Source organism: Anguilla anguilla, chromosome 3 (assembly GCF_013347855.1).
Source record: "Anguilla anguilla isolate fAngAng1 chromosome 3, fAngAng1.pri, whole genome shotgun sequence".
Lineage (NCBI taxonomy): Eukaryota > Metazoa > Chordata > Actinopteri > Anguilliformes > Anguillidae > Anguilla > Anguilla anguilla.
In genome coordinates this window covers 53,120,355-53,137,743 of record NC_049203.1, presented here as the reverse complement: position 1 = coordinate 53,137,743, position 17,389 = coordinate 53,120,355, and the positions used below count along the sequence as shown (strand labels likewise).

The window sequence follows — 17,389 nt, the reverse complement described above, 5'->3', positions numbered from 1 at the left end:
TATTGTCTGTCACAAAACATTTGTACTAGGTCATAGGATAGGACTATTTTTTCTCCAGCCCTGATACTGCTGTGTGTGTGTGTGTGTGTGTGTGTGTGTGTGTGTGTGCTGTTCTGGCAGTTGAAAGTCCCTCTAGAGCATTCTTTGCTCGAGTCAGCTGAAAGGCAGCGGGTATGCTCATCTGCACTCTAAAGAATATGGAGCCATGAATAAAGGATTCCTGGGCCCAGCCCAGGGCCCACAAGCTGTTCTAAGAAGAGAAAACACTGTAATGCTTTCTACAGAAGGCCTGCGCCGCACAAAAATGCAAGGGTGGAGGGGGAGGGGGGGGGGGATGAGGGACAGTCGCTCATGGGGATGGGCAGCAAGGGGGCGTGGAGCGATCTGTCTGCGCTGAGAGATGGGAATCTCTCTCTCTTCCCGCGCAGTCCCTCGCTCAGACTGAATTGGCAGATTGAAGTGATGGGAGCAAAAAAAAAAAAAAAAAGAGGGTTTTAAAAAGCTGAGAGTGGAGAGTTTCTCAAGGCCCGCGCGACAGGAAAGCCAGGCGGTAAAGTCACAAGCCGGAGGACAAACGTCTGCCCAAGGCAAGAGAGAGTGCCAGGTAAGGAGGAAAATATGATTTCCCTCAAAGCTCTCAAGGTGACACGTCAATTCCCTTAATCGGACTGTGAAGAATGGATTCTGACCGGCACACTGTTTTAAAACAAGCTGTAAACCATTAGCAATAAAAAAACTGATGACCCGCTTTCATTTGCCAGTTGTGCTCAATCTGGTTGTCCTAGAATGTTAATGGCTGCACGATGACAGACAAAGAATCTAGAATGCAAATATAACATGAAGATTCATTACATTCTTATGCGTGCATCCTATAATCCAACTAATATATTTGTTTGCAATTATATATCCATCTATATGTATATCCATATGTTGCATTTGTGATTACAATTATTAATAATGTACTGTAGGCCTATATTAACTGATACTCAGTCATAAATGAACAAAGTTCAGACACCAGCAATATTCATATATTAAACCCCACATTTTTGCCAACAAGACTGACATTAAAAATACAAGTACTATCCTATGTGAGACTTAGTGTCCTGATTTATAGCTCCAGCTGTGGGAGGAAACAAGGATCGCTTGCAGTGTTTTCAGACAAGAGGGGCCACAAGCTGAAGCTGAATATAAATTAAACGGAGACCATTTCCAATGAGAACCAAAGCTAACATTCTGCGGCAAATCCCTACGCGCACGCGTTCCTTTTCTAAAGGAAATGCTGTAAAAAGTCTGGAACACGCTAAGCGACGCATTCAAAGGTGGGGATTACTTTGATTCTTCCACTAAATAACCCCCCCCCCCCCTTTCTCACACCTTGCCATCTGAATAACAGCCTCCCTAAAGTGAGAAGAAATGCGGTCAGGACGATGTTGCCAGTTATATCAGAGAAACCACTGATCCTGGCTCAGTTTGCTATCGCTGATGCTGAAGAAGCCGCAGAGGAGAGGACAGTAGCATCACACAGTTCTGGCTGTTTGAAACATAAGTCCCAGAGGCTGGACCTCTTTCAAGACCGGCTCCTTAGTATAATCACTGGCTTCACCGAACTCCATGTTCTCTGCTTTTACCTAGAACAGCCATCGTTTTGGCTTGGGTGAGGAGCCATAGCATTCCGTGGAAACTGGGCTTGTAACCAGAAGGCTGTTAAGCCTTTGATAAATCTACTTAACCTGAATTTCCGACACAAATGTACAGTGGTGCATAGAAAAAATATTGTATGCCAATTCGTTTGATTGCGTATGTCGGGCAAATAAAGGCATAATCGGAGCATGGGTATGGACTTTTTTTTGTTGGTGTTTTCTGCCAAAAAAACAAAGGAATGCATCAATTAGACCTTAAATAATGGTGAGATAGTCATGAGTCAAATCAGTGGCACCAGACCAACATACAGTAGCTAATACTGCGCTAATGTACAGATCACAGAAAATGGCCTACATGCAGTGTAAAAGAAGCACAATTGCTGACGAAAGAATGTAGGTTGAAGCCTGTTCTGGGCTGCTCTCATTGTGTATGTGTGCAAACCATTTTTGTAAGTGTGATTTCTCCACACTTTGCCCTATGAAAATCCCACCATGTTATGCAATTGTAATGATTTATATGTAGCTCTGTACTTTCATCCTTTCTACACATTTCTTGTGTGAGACAAAACACAATACAATGTTATAACACTAAGGTACATTTGATATAAAGGGTTGCATGAATGTACGGTACATGCATTGTAATCTGAGTGTAATGCATTTAAAGAGCTCAGCATCCAATATAGGAATTCCACGGTAGAGAATATTAGGGCGGCCCTTCCATGTCTTGATTAGGGACACTTGAGGTTTGGGGCGAGGGGGCGTTGGATAGTGTTGTCCAGGGACTCTCTCGTACTGAGCTCTGAAATCGAATTCCGTGAGCTACAGGCATTAGCTTGTACCTCTGCACCATTCTCACGTTCAGCCCTTGCGTCTGAATGGATCGCTTTTGTTGAAAGAGAATGAGCTTTGTGATGTAATTGGGCTTTAATTTATTTATTTTGGCCTGACACACACACACGAGCTGGTGCATAGCTGGCAGCCAATGAGAGGGCCTGCTGCATTTTTAAAATACCAGTGCAGTACATGGCTTTCAGCGCATAATTGTGTTCAGCTTGCCTTTGCTTGAGCGGCAATAGATTCAGATGTAATTTGATTCAGGGAGGAAAGAAGTGTGTTTTTTTCCCCCTGAAATGAAGTGATACAGCATGTTCCACAGATGCACAAAATGCTGATGTACCACCTCTTTCAGCATGAATAAAAAGGCACACAGAATCATATTAATATGGTTGGAGCCTTAGGAGGGAAGTAATAAAAATTAGTTTTGAGGCGTAATAGCAGGTAGTCAAGTCTTTAATAAAGAACAGGTCCTGCGGCTGTAACTACACAGAGGCAGAAATAAGGCAGTCAGCTACTAATCCATAATACAGATCATTTATCTTTCAGCTGCCTGATTCCTCCACTAATACCTCAATGAATCCTCATTCGCCTACTGTATGTGAGAAAGAAATGTCTCACCCCTGTATCCCTGTCTGATTCTATAGAAAGGCACAATTGCTCTGTGAGAAAACAAAATACAGAAAACAGGTTTGGTCATAAGAGCCAAGTGCAAGATTAAGAATTATTTTCCCACAATGCTGGAAAAAGATTTGAAGGCAAATTTCGGCTGCCGCATTCAGCAGCTGAAATTTTCTGTTACAGTTGCTGGTCAGCAATTCTTCTGTATCCATCAAGCTGTCTTACATACCACATATAGAATGTACTGTATGTGTGCTCTCTTTAGATAAGGGTGTCTGCTCAGCTAGCTATTGATGTTTTTGTATATGCTATATTTTGCTATATTGGTACCTGATCTATACTTGAACTAACATGATGACTTACAGTTATGGTCTCCAACATGCTGTTATGGTTAGTGTTTTCAATCCAATGCACTGTCTGAGCCATAATGGTGCAGATCTTTCTCCTCAAACATGGTTCAATCCACCCCTCACCACACACCCATTTGCCCAGAATGGTACAGTCCATTCTCCTGAAACTCACAGGCCCAGAATGGCATGGTCCTTCTTTTACATCAGAGGCCCCATTCACTGGAGCAGAATGGTGCAATCCTTCCTTCTCAAACGCCTCCCATCATCTCATACTGCCACTGGCCAAAATTTGCTGCATCATTGACTATATCTTAAACAATGGATGTTATTTTGTAATAATCTATAAATAGTTTACCTCAACCGCGGGAGTAAGGGGACAGAAAAAAAATGACCCTTGTGCCTCCCAAAATCTGGCAGGGAAAACGCGGCCATCTTCATTTGCTCCCCTTCAGGCTCGGTTGTTCTCTGAAGCCATTACTGTAAGTATTCCTGGGGGAATCCATTCTAATTAACTGCCCAGAGCTTCCACAGCATGGCAGGCTTGGATTTATACCATTGTGGATTAAACAGATTTGGCCTTCTTCCAAAAGGAAAGGAACAGCACATAAATATCGAATGTATGGCCGCAGTTTCCGTCTCTCTCCCTTTCATTTTTCTGTGAAAAATTAGAGCCAATTTGTAATTTGATTCCTCCAAAGTTGGACTCAAGAACCCCTTCCTGCAGTGGCTTTGTGCGAAACAAGAATTCCTCTCATCCGTGGAGGTAAACCTTGTTTAGAAGGTGCCTACGGCTGGGTCCAGAAGAACAGAGCAGCTGTTTACCTTGCGATTGTCGCTTAACGATACTGCAGCCGAAGCCTTCAGTATGACACTGCATTTTCGAAACTGACAAGACCGCTACTGCGAAAGACATGTGGCCGTCTTTTTATGATCACCTTCGCTTCTTAAAACATGCCGCTTCGTTGTCTCTGTTGTTGAGTTTTTCATTTTTATATTGTTGAGTTCCAGAAAAAAATCAAAAATGCACCCCTTTGGGTATGTGCTCTGTGCTAACTCCGCTATTAAATGAGAATGCTGCAGCTTTCATTCCTAAATTGGGTTCTGTCCATTGGCACCTGCATCCTAAACTGTTTCTCAGCATGAAAAAAATAACACGTACAATGGAAATGGAGCTTTTAACACTTCTTTGTGTTTTTTGTTTTTGTTATTTTATTTATATATTTTTGTGGGATATCACTACATAAAAGATGAGGTACATAAAGCAGGACAGTAGATATATATCTGTGTCTAACTCCCCTGAGTTTCTCTCACTGTGGGTAACAGTGTTTGTAGGCCAGCCAGTGTGTCTTTATCAGCTGTTAATGAAAACATTTCACAAGAACAGGGGACCCCTTTCTTCAGGAGACGAAGAGTTGACAGACTTAGTTAAAAGATCAATGCATTGGAAGACAGTGGGAGATTACAGACTGAACTACACAGAAGCCACGACTTATTTATTTCTCTTGTGACTAGTTCTTAAGCCCACAGTCTGGTGTTGCACCAGAGTTGTCGCGGAGACGCTGTCCTGATCCCCATTCAGATTCAAATGTGCGTTCTAGATCTGATCTAGAAATGGAAAATGTAAGTCAAGGAGCTTGCTATTTACTGAACGCATCGTCCTTGAGTGGACAAAACAGTCTCCTTTCATCTTTTCTGCTCATACATGTTTGAAATGAAATGACTGATAAATAAACTTATTCAGCAATTTGCCAAACCACATTAATATTACAAGCAGCATGGTCATGGCATAAAGACAAGATGACCTGGATTTGATCACAAGGAAACCAACATTTGCTGATCAACCGGTTTGTGCCGTTGAAGTTCTAAGAAATTGTGGACTTAAAGGGAATGGCTTTGATGCAGGATGGATCAGACCATTTTCTGGTTCACGCTGTGAATCCACTGTGTCACGTCTTGTGAAAGCCTTAACCTTGTCTGAAAAGGGAACTGTCAACTTATTCGCGCACTAAATAAATTTATAAATTCCGCCCCTATAATATAAATATCCTGTATGCTTTTAAGCGAAAGCTGATTATCTAAATCACATTAGCATTGTCATAGGTTCCAGTGCCAGTAGGCTAGTGTGGCATGCATGCCCACCGGAGTATCTCAGCTTTCAGTATAGACCAGCGTTTCCTGGCTTCACATACAGTATGAACAAATGACAAAAAATGAATATCTGAAATATATTGTATAATATGGTAATACTAGGTGACAATACACTGAGTCATTACCACTGGGTTACGATCAGAGGCTCTAGGATGCCGCGAAGCCCAAAGCAGTACGAGTTTCAGCCAATATTACTGGCAAGGCTCTGTCTACTTCATTACACATTCTTATTATCTTCTGGAGTAATACACAGGCAGACAGCCATTTTGTGTGATAAAGTGTAGCTCCTTATCCCACGGTTTTAAGGGGAATATTACCCCGAGCAGCAGGATACTGCAGCATCATTAAGTGCTTATTATTTACCATATTAGTCACACTGAACATGTCAATACTGTAAACACTGGTTTTTAAGGATACCCTGGTTGCTCACTAAAAGTCAAGCTCTGAGCGCACTGGGCTTAAGGATGCCCTCTTTGCAAACTGGGTGCTGAACACACCGGCAATAACGGTGCTCCATTTGCGCAGTGAGAACCAGGGTACTGAGCGCTAGCGTGCGTTGAGCGCGGTCTGTTTGCGCCCACGATGGCATTGCAGTGCGAGGGCTGATTCTGATGTGTTTTCCCACGCCTGTTCTGTGCGGTCTTGCGCGGGGTAACGTCGGCGGCTTGATTGCGCGACTTTTCGCACCGGAGCCGAAAGGTCAGGGATAGTCACCTGCCGCAGATGAGAATGGCATTCTCCGGTGGGCTTTTGTGTGATTAATTGCCGCTCCGTTTTCCGTGTGCTTGAGGGTACACCTCGGGCCCCCTCGCGCAGATTGTTTCCTACTTTATATGCCTGCTGTGACTGCCATTTCCTCACAACTGGAGGCTGAATTGGAACTGAGTATCGTGGCAAGATGGCTTTGTACCAACGTGTGGAGGCAGTTGTGCGAATTCAGGAGCCGTTTGATATATTACAACGATGCATTCCTCCTTTGTTTCCGGGGAAATACTCCAGCGGGAGTGACATCAGCAAATGCCATCGGTCAGGTTTGGTGGGGGGGGGTGGTCTGTATTATAAATTACAGCACTCAATGCCGCTAAGGAATCGCAAGGTTCATCACCGAATCAGGTGGAAAGGAGAAGGATCTGGCAGTGACCTTGTGGGAATGACAGCGCGTTGTATCCAAAGACCATTAGGAAGCGTTCAGGCTCTGCTAATTGAGCTGACGAGATTGCCGGGGAGTTAAAGGAGAAATACAGGAGAGCGAAAGCGGGAAGGTGAATGCTGCAAAAAAAAAAAGAAAAGTAAATGTGCTTAATATGAAGAAGGTGCTCTTTTAATCAGATTAGCATAGCTCAAGAGGATGGAATGCATCTCACACAACGGCAGGAAATTGGAATGAATGACATTCAGGAAGAGGCAGGGCGTACGCAAGCAAGCACCATTTCCTGAGTGGTTGGAACACCGGCGTGGCCGCCGACCTGCTTATCTGATTAAGTGGAGAATGTGAAAAATTCCCGTGTAACCGTCTTGCGCTTATGCCGTCATTCTCTCTGTCCTTTCATTTCCTGAAGCGGCTCCCGTTCCTGATATCAATGATCTTTCAGCAGGGGAAAATGGCTGCCTCGTTTGAAAAGCCAAAAAAAGAAGAAAAAAAAAGCCGGAGGGAATTTGAGAGTAATGCCCACACACTACTTCCTGTCTGAAAAACGCAGCAGTCGTTCGCAGGTGGTAACAGTTTGTTTTTTTCCCCCGCACGCATCGGTCTGTCGTGAACTGAGAGGCGTAAACGCCCACGCCGACCGTTTCACATGAATCGAGGAGGAGGCTCTCTTTGATTTCTGTGACCGCGGCAGGCCTAGCCTAGCGCGCCGCACGCATGAGCGCGGCTTCCAGGTGAGCCCCTGTAATTTTTCTGTTTCTCATCATGAAAGAGGGAAATTGACTCCATTCCGCGACGGCGGAGCTCGAAGCGGATGCAAATGACCCTCAAGGCCGAAGGAAGGGGGGGGAGAGTTAACCCGCGAATTATCGGCGGTGAGCGCGACCGGTGTTGCGCGCCCACTGCACAATGCAGACGGGTCAGCGGTGACCGGGGGGTCACTTGGGGGGGGGGGATTTGGCGTGAGGCGCTAAGATCTTGATTGCTTTTCTCAGAAGGGCTTAGAAAGGAATGATTTTCTGTCTGTGTTGGGTGGAGAGGGATATGCGCCGCGGGCCCAGGGGTGGGAGGGCGATTCGCTGCAAATGATGGCGGGGGCGGGGGGATGAATTGCTGACATGCCAAAATGCACATTTACATGAAAATGTAAGCAGGGATCTCTCTAAACACTGTGTGTGTGTGTGTGTGTGTGTGAGTGAGAGAGTGTGTGTGTGTGTGTGCGCATCTGTGTGAGAGTGTCTGTGTGTGTCTGTGTGTGTGTATGGCTCATAAAAATATACATATATACATATATATATATATATATATATATATATATATAAATAATTAAAATGGAATTGCTTTATGTCACTTGTGAAGTATAGCATACCAACCTCTGAGGCTGTGAAGGTAACACTCAGACGTCAATCAATGACATGACTTCTGTTCCAATAATAACGAACATGGTGTCGACATCGATCCTGGCACAACCTAGCATACGTTCCTTTGTAAAGTTGTGTAGCGGGGAAATTATGCAAAAAGGGGAAATTGCTGCGCAGTAAATTACACCCGAAAACAATGCCCATTACTCGCTCCTCCACCCCTCTCTCTCCCCCTTTCACAGCTCTTACAGGAAAAACAATTAACGCATTAACACAAAAGCTGTTCTTTTCTCGTGTATGGTTTTTTTTTTTTTTTTTTTTTCAGACTCCCGACCCTAACCATCTGAATAGTGGTTTGAAGCATGTCCTGTTATTGGCCAAACTATTTATGGTTTCAGTTGCTTAAATTTGCACCGCGGGGAGCTGACTCCAGTAGCCAGGAACGACTCGCTCACAAATGTGATCGGCACATGGCTGTCCTTACCTGGTTTCGCTTTTTCGATATCGGTACTCTGTTGTCTTTGCCGAGCGACAACTGGCTTTATTTCCTGGATAAAATAAATAATACATCCTCTGCATCCTGCTTGCAGTGCTTACGGTTTGTGAAATGCCCTGTGTTGAAGCAAGATTATCTGAGCAATTTATCAAGAAGCTTTCTCCTTGTTTGCTTGTGGGCTCATTTCTTTCACAGGATGAACAGTCCAGCCTTATTTGTGCAGGGTATGACGAAAGCTGCGCTGTTGCTATCTGTGCTATCACTGCCGAGAGTCCTTTGTGTGAAAACCAGGGCTAGGAAATAACACTGCAGCCTTAGATACTGACCTAATTTTAATGTGTGGTTTATGATAGAAATGTGCACACACATACACACATGCACATGCACATGCACACATGGCCACAGACAAAGGCACAGAGAGAATTAAACATACGCTCATTCACATACACTCATATACACTCCCATACATTCATGCTGACACATATGCATGCACGTGTATAGAAATATTAACCACACACACAGACACATGCACTCATAGATGCAGAGGTGCTTTTAGAGGCTGGAGGCCCTAGGCAGAAAATCCCATGGGGCCGTTCTGAATGACTTCTAAGGTCATCACGTTGCCCAAAACTCCTAAAACGCAGCCCTCGGGGAGGGGGGGCCGGGCAATGCTCCGGGCCCCAGGAAGTTGCCTGCCTTGCTTGTTCATAAGATTGGCCTCTGTACCGATGCGCACACACAGACACACACACACATCTTTGCCTAAGAGTGGCGATCTCTGGGGCTTCCTGATATTCCCACAGGGGAAAGGTAAAGGCAATGAATCTGCAGGCAGATGTGTTGGCCAGATGGCTCCTTCATGTCTCCATAGCTCTTAGTCTTGTATTCAGGAACCGGTACTGGTGCAGGTGGACAGGAAGCCACTGACAGTGAAGCTGGTGGGATCATGAGTGCAACTATAAACCAAAACCTTACACTGAAATGTATATTTTTTAATACCTGAAATGTATCCTCTTTTTTTATTGAATGATTTTTATTTTTTATTTATTTTATTTATTAGATTTTTTTTTTTTTTTTTGGGGGGGGGGGTTCATGAACATATTGGGATCATATGTACTTTGTAGGACTTGATTTAACACAACATTTTGCTGTGAAGGAGAAAGATCTGCCTCTGTTTTAAGAACACATTATAGCCAAAGTCCATTAGGCTATGTTTAGGCTCCACTAATTTGACTGCAGAATTACCAGGAATTAGATGAGAGATGTAGGAGGGTTAAAACAGTTATTATGAAGAAGGCGCTAATTCAATGTGATTAGAATAGCACTGGACAGAATGCATCTCAGACCTCACACAGAAGAAAGAAATCAAAATAAATGACATTCAGCATTCCTGAGTGCTGGGAACAACAAGATGGCCACCAGCCTCACAATACGAGTAGAATAAAAAGCTTATTTCTGTTTATGGAGTTTTTATATACTATTTCAGTTTTCATGTAATAGCCCAGAGAGTTTGTGTGTGCAGTTTAGGATATTTTAGATGTCCTGAGGTTTGATGACTGCCTGCCTTTGCAATGGCTAGTATAGGAGCTATCAAAAGTTTTAAAGCCAGTGATTTATGCAAGAAAGAAGACTTCAATTCCATAGTAGCATATACAGCGAGTCAGCAACATTATGTTTCCAGAGCCTGTACATATGAACATTCATTTTATCAAATTTATTCATAATTATAAACATAAATACACATTTTATATGCTGTTTTATATCATGCTACTTTCCTTGAACACAGGGGCCTCAAGTTGCCATAGAAAAGAGTTCCAGCTGAAAATAAATTTAAACATATATTTTTGTGTATATATATCATATATATATATATATCTTTTTTTTAAATAATTAGTTAATATACACATATGCAACGCTGTTCCACAAGCTGCTTTGGAGTGACTCAATGTGTATTGTCTTGTTTTGTCTTGCTAATTCCTCTGTACCAGTCATTATAAAGCTGGCATGTCTTCAGAAATTTAAAGTATTTAAAGTATACTTCAGCCCACACAAGAACTGTTTAGGCCAATAAAACACATACACTAAAACCAATATAATATAGAAAAGTCCCTTAGTTACACATGGACTGTTTTTTTTACAAAAAATTAGAATTTAGTTTTTTTGCCCTTGAAAGAACATGTGTGAATGCAGAACTAAGCATTCGTGTGATATATATATATATATATATATTGCAAACAATTGTAATTTTAATGTTCTTTCAGTCCAGTCAGAGGATCCCTCATATTCTATTTATATTTCCACGTATTCCAGTCAGAAAAAAAGAGGAGCTTGCAGAGATCAGCAGAATAGATCACTTTATATGTGGTTATAGGAGGAAACAATGTTTAAAAATAAATGCTGGAGTCTACATGTAGGTTTTTAATGACCTTGTTCTTTATCTTATGTGGACTCATACATTTTGTGTGAATACACTCAAACAGAAATGGTCTTGTCTATTTTGGTATAATAATGATATAACATGAGAATTATACAGTAAGTCAAGAACTTGGCTATATACAGCAAAATATCAAAAACTCATTGTTGACTTTCATGCATTCTCTGAGAACACACTTGCATGGATGTGGATGTGTCAGTGTTTATACAGTATTCCCTTGGGAAAAGGGCAAAGTCCTATTTTCAGAAAGGCAAAATCGACAAACAACTATTGCTGGGTGTTATATTTCACAGTATTATTGTATATTTTATGTATAAATGTGACACTTTTTTACATTTGCTAAGCGAAGAGTTTTCAGAGCATGCCACGATCCTTGGAGATGTTGTTGGCAATGTTTTGGGAAGGCATTGAGGCGTTCCCTTATCTGCAGAGTTTTGCTTTTAATTATTAAAACCACCACAAAACCCTCTTGGTACAAATAACACAGAAGACCTCACCTGTCACATGGTAGACCAGTGAGCCATTGTATTATTATTATTAGTAGTAGTAGTAGTAGTAGTAGTAGTAGAAGTAGCAGCAGCAGTAGGAGCAATATTTTGGAAGTTTTCTGTTTAAGTAAAGACATGAGTTCTCAAAAGTATTCTTTTTCTTCATGAATTTGGAACAAAAAGCTCAATGCCATGGTGACTTACTTCCTGGAGGTAAAGTTAAAGAGGCTAACCTACCATGTTCCTTTGAACAAGGTATGCACAGATGCACAGCATAATAACAGGTGCTGGAGTTTGTGGCATACAGGAATAGTGCGTACACACTGGTGCTCTCATATAAGATCATTTTTTGTGCAATCAAAAGGTCACATTCAACCACACCAACGAAGAAAAGTTCATGGATATATGAACCAATAGCTCATAATATAAGCATATGATCCAATAGGTTTAATCATGGCAAATACAAGGGTCGGATGGGTATATATGATACAAATAGCCTATGGTTATTACACAATGCAAAATATTCAAACTGAAAAGCTGTAACATGATACAAATAGCCTATGGTCATTACATAATGAATTTTCTTTTTTTTATATTAATTATTTTTATCGTGTAATAACTTTAGGCTATTTTTATCATCATGTTATGGCTTTTCCAGGTTTCTTTGAAATGCTTATGGAATATATATCTTAATTGAATCTTACTGAAATTGCTCTTACTCCCACAGGTTGTGGCCTTGGGCAAGAACAGCCGTGGCTACCACTACATTCTGGCCAATCTGGTGAGTGCAGTTTTGCATTAGTGTTTGTTCACACACATTTATACTCATGAGCCATTTGCTTTAATAAGGGGGTAGGGGAAAATATATATCATGGGTCTTACACAGATCTGGGTCTGTTTGTTAAAGCTAAATGTTGCACATTTTCTGTGCTAGCCACTATACTATCCTGTGGCATTCTCATATCAAATTGCAGAAGCTAATCAAGGTCTTGGTTAGTACTTGGATGTGCAATCTCCCGAGGAAACAAAGCTATTGCTGGATAATAAGAAATCCAGTACCCCAGAACACTGTTGAGGCACTGTGGTGTAGAACATACCTCCCTTCTGAGAGAAATAAAACCAAGGTCCGTGCTGTGGTCATTAAATATCTTTTGGTACTTTTGAAAGTGTTAGCCCTGGTGTACTGGTCAAGTCTCACAAAATCTTCTCAGGTGGACATCATCTGATCATCACCCCTACATCAGATTGGATTTACAATCCCTTGCATTCCATACTCACTTTTATTGCCCAGGTTGTCTCTACAAATGAGAGTTCAGCAGTCAGTTGGTCAGCTACCTTGTTCCCAAATAAGAATTTTTTGTTCTCAGAACATTTGTAGAAAGTCTCCTGGACAACCCTTGAACATCCTTAAATCACAGGAATATTGCTGAAACAGCCTGAAGAATAGTATTCAGTTTTGCTAGTTAATTTAAAGATGGAATTGTGGAAGGTCATTCATTTATATTTTATCAGCAATGTTAGTAAAAACACGGTCTACCATTGCAATACTTTTGTTTTCAAAATTACTAATAATTTGAGCGGTATTCTCCATTTTGTTTCTGCATGGCTAACAATAAATATGGTATGAGGCCTGGAAGCACTGTCATCGCAACATTATGTCACACCCAAATAGGAATTTAACCAGAATCTTCCACAATATTCTGGAAGCATTTGAGTTGGTTAGGATAATACATTTATGTAAACACAAATTTAATAGGCATTTTCAAATTTGCCATACTCTGATAATGCACGGTGTGTTTTTAAACATATGTTATGTATGTATAAAAGAGTAAATTTTATATTGGATAGAAGCGTGTCTATATTTTGATTACTGTGAGGGCTAAAAAGACAAATAGTTGATTTACTGAGCGGAGTGCGGTCTGTGGTGATGACGGGGGGCTATCTCTGGTGAGTTTTCATTTCTTCCTTCGACAAATCTCTTCCCTTCATCCATGCTATATTATGTCAAGCCACATTATAGCCCCAGTCAACAACACAGAATTCAATCAGAGTTGGAATTGGAGAGTTGTCAGAAATGTCACAGTGCATTTGTGTGTATTTAAACCCCACCAAGGGCATTTGTGTGTTCCCAGAAGAATTTACATGCCATGAAAATGTAAGTTCGTGCAATCTTATTTTTCTGCTGCTGCCTTCTCTGGCACACTGCCCATTGTCCATATGAGAGGTCAGAGTAGACATTTTCCATTAAAATAAAAAGAAAATGGACACAGAATTTGAGATCAAAGGTGAAAAACATGAAATTTCCTGTATTTGGTGTATTCGAAAACCACTGTGCTTTATTTTCCCTGTGTTTTCATCTTCTCCAATGTCTTGGGTCTTGGATTTAGATTCTATCTCTTCCCTTCTCTCTCTCTCTATCTCTCTCACTCTCTCTCTCTCTCTCTCTCTCTCTCTCTCTCTATCTCTCCTGGTCCTAGGGCTTTACTAACGTGAGCCTGGATAAGGTCTTTCTGGGTGGAGCAAATATAACAGGGTTTCAGATAATAAACCCTGAAAACCCCATTGTGCAGCAGTTCCTCCAGCGCTGGGATCGTCTGGACGAGAGAGAGTTCCCCGAGGCCAGGAACACACCACTGAAGGTACCACTCGCTCGTCTCTCAGAGAAAAGCTTCATCCTTTTCACAAGGAACATGTGCTTCCTCTGCCTCTGTCTCCCTCACTTACTATCTGTTGTAAGTGTCACTATTTGTGTAGCTGTCTCTTCGTACATTCTTATCTTTGTCTCCCTCTCTCATTCGTTCTCATTATACCTTTGCCTCTTACCTCCTCTCTGCCTCTGCCTCTCTGCCTCTTTTCTCTCTATCTGTCTTTAAATCTATTTCTATGTATTCCTCTTCCTTGGCCTGCTTCTCTTCCTTTCTGTCTCCCTCTGCTTCCCCTACCCGCTCTCTCTGTCTCTCTCTATACCTATCTCTATCTCCATCTCTCTCTCCTTCCTTTTGCATCTCTCCCAGCCCTGTCCCACGCAACCTTTCCAGCAATCCCATCATGCCGCTCGGTGCTCTCCGGCCTGCATGAAGATCAATATATTGATACTCAGGCCAAATCTCAGCCGGAGATATTTTCCAAGCTTTAATTTACATCTAATTAGAGAATGATCAAGGGATGCTTGATTAAGTGTTGTCATGGTGCTGTGGCTAACGAATGACCCTAGTCTGGTCTTGAGGGAAAATTGTAGAGGGAAAGTTGTGTGGGCGAGACTGCTTTAGATAAGTGGCGAATGTGATTTTCCTTCCCAACTGATTTTAATAAAGATGAACATTTTTAGATGCATATGGATGGCCGTGGGGCTGATGGCTTGATTTTTTCATTAATTAAAATTCAGATGTTAGATTATTGTCTCTGAGGCGTGGATTCACTCTAACCACAATGTGTTTATTTAGTAATCCAGAGTATTTCAGTGTAACCCAGTGCTCAAGCCTTGCGATTTATTTTGAATTTATTAAGGTACACAAAGCCATGCAGGGGAGCAGGCCTGAAACAATGCAGTCTCCAAATTACACACAGTTAATGAACAACATAACTGGTGAAAGGAAATGCAGTAGCTAGCTGCTGGCAGCACACTGATATGGCCCATAATCCCTAATGTTGGCTGATTTGCCAGCTCTGATACGGCCTGAGTAAGTCTGAAAATTAAAAGGCTTCTCCCCCCTCCCCTGAAAGTAGAAACTGCTGCTGCAGTACCGCGGCACCAACAGGAATTTTAACACTGAGAGAGCAAAAGCGATACTGTGGCAGTACCGCATATCTTAAAGCCGTGAGCAGTGCAGATTGAACACGTTGCGCTGAAATAAACGCGTTGAAACGATTTGCTTTTATGGTAGTAATGTCATTAAGGGTAATCATAACCAAGAATGAAAGCATTTTTTTTTTTCCAGTTAAGCTTTCATGTACATTTTTTTTCTTCCAAATACTGACATTCTGTCTATATTATGTGTGCAAATTTGACATATCTGATGTATATTTCCCTTTTCATATTACATGTACATGACCCACAGTTTCACTCTTTGATCTAAAATCCCATTGAAGATCATAGAAAGACATTCATTACTATTATCCTACACAGGTCTCTTTTTTGGAAGCAAAGGTGCCAGACGATAGATACTGTGTGTGCTATATAGAATGGATTTATATTTCAGGAAGTGCGTCATAATTTTACTTGCCTGCTCATTTACAGACACTCTTGTCCAAGGTAGTGTTGGATATGCAGCTTTATATGTTATTTGTGCAAAGCATACTAAGCTGAGAGACATTTACTAACCGTTCATGCAAAAAAAATTATAATAATTAAATGAGATATATATTTTTATACTTTATACTTTTATTTTTTACATTAACCTGCTCTTTGCTAGATGGGTACCCATGTGTCTTTTAGAGTGGCAGTAATAGTGACAGTAGCCTTGCCTTTTAATTGTTTCTTTTTCCTATTTTTTTTCTTTGAAAGACAAAAATTATGCCCAGGAATTAGCTACCTTAATACACTTAAAATGAAATATCATTTTTTCAAAGATGCATATATTAAAAGAAAAATGGAGCCCACACTTAAACAACGTAGTCCCTTTTCAGTTCTTTGTTTGGGTTGGTCATTTTTATTAAAGATGCGTATTTAGTCTCTGGTAACATGCTTCCTGAGAGGAGCTGATTTAAATACACAGGTACAGATGAGTGCCATTCATCTGCGATCTCATCTGTGTTCTTTCATGCAGGAAATAGTTGAGCAGCCAAGCTACGTGCATTAGCTTTATAAATACAATGTATTAATAATATGAGTGATAATAATATGAATATTAATATAATAATCATTTATTAATATTGGTCAGCTATATGTAAATAGTTGTCCTAATCTGTAGTTACATCTTTCAACCTTACATACTGTAAATCCAGTGAAAACCATAAGTGAAGCTACTAGATATTTACATATTTGGGTACTTAGAGATAAAACTATGTACAAACAGTCTATAACTTCAGGGAGAAGCATTTTTGTCACCCACTTGTTCATTTTGTAATGATTAATAAGTCCATTTTTCTTGCTGATTGACAAGGTGAATTACTGGTTGCTTTTTACTCCTTGGCCCTCATAAATAAATTATCTCTGTTTAAAGGAAAGCTGTAATTGGACATGTTGTCAAGCCTGACAGGAGGCTGGTAAACAGTGCTAGATTAAGTAATTAGGCTAGATTAATTAAATTAGCAAGTACATTTAGAGTAGTTCCCACCTTTGAACTTGGTGGTAATTTGTCAGAAAACTTGTGATCTGTGTTTCATATTCTCCTTTGACCCGATGATTCTGTCCCTTTGTCCCCTGTAGGGGACATGAGGCTCTGGTCTTAATGTCAAGAACCATATATTCTGCTATGCAGGAAACTACACAGCAAAACGTCCAGTGTTACAGTAATTTAACTCTAACGGAGGTACAGATGAGTCCAATAGGGACCATATGTACTCTGTAAGAGTTTATTTAATACTGAACATTTTACTGTGTACACTGCAAGCGACATTCAGTAAAAATAAAATAGTATTGTTGAAAATATTTTCACTGTATGTTTTTGTCATCCAAGACACTTGGTATTATGTCAAAAAAATGAGAATACTTAAAACGTTTTTCTGCCAGGTCTCAGGAGGATACATCACAAGGGAAATATTCTGTGAGAAACGTGCAGACTGGATTCATTTGCTTTCCTGTGTCAGAAATAAATTGATGCAAGTTATCGCTGTAAATATGTTCAAATGTATACTAAAGAAAACAGAGAATTTCTGTGCTGAATTTATGATGGAAATCATTTCAGCTAAGCCATCGTACCTAAATTGTT

At 40.9% G+C, this 17,389-nt stretch overlaps 1 protein-coding gene across 4 annotated transcripts in view; it reads left to right on the top strand.

Annotated features, from left to right (window-relative positions):
* Positions 1-17,389, top strand: part of gria3b (glutamate receptor, ionotropic, AMPA 3b) — a 119,073-nt gene that overhangs the window by 62,714 nt on the left and 38,970 nt on the right. For all 4 annotated transcript variants that reach the window (XR_004764419.1, XM_035409591.1, XM_035409592.1 and 1 more), the window contains exons 5-6: positions 12,247-12,300; positions 13,997-14,158. Coding sequence is in view for 3 of the 4 variants with exons in the window: in XM_035409591.1 (XP_035265482.1) it covers positions 12,247-12,300; positions 13,997-14,158 (216 nt within the window). In the remaining variant the exon portion in view is untranslated. The remainder of the gene's footprint in view (positions 1-12,246; positions 12,301-13,996; positions 14,159-17,389) is intronic.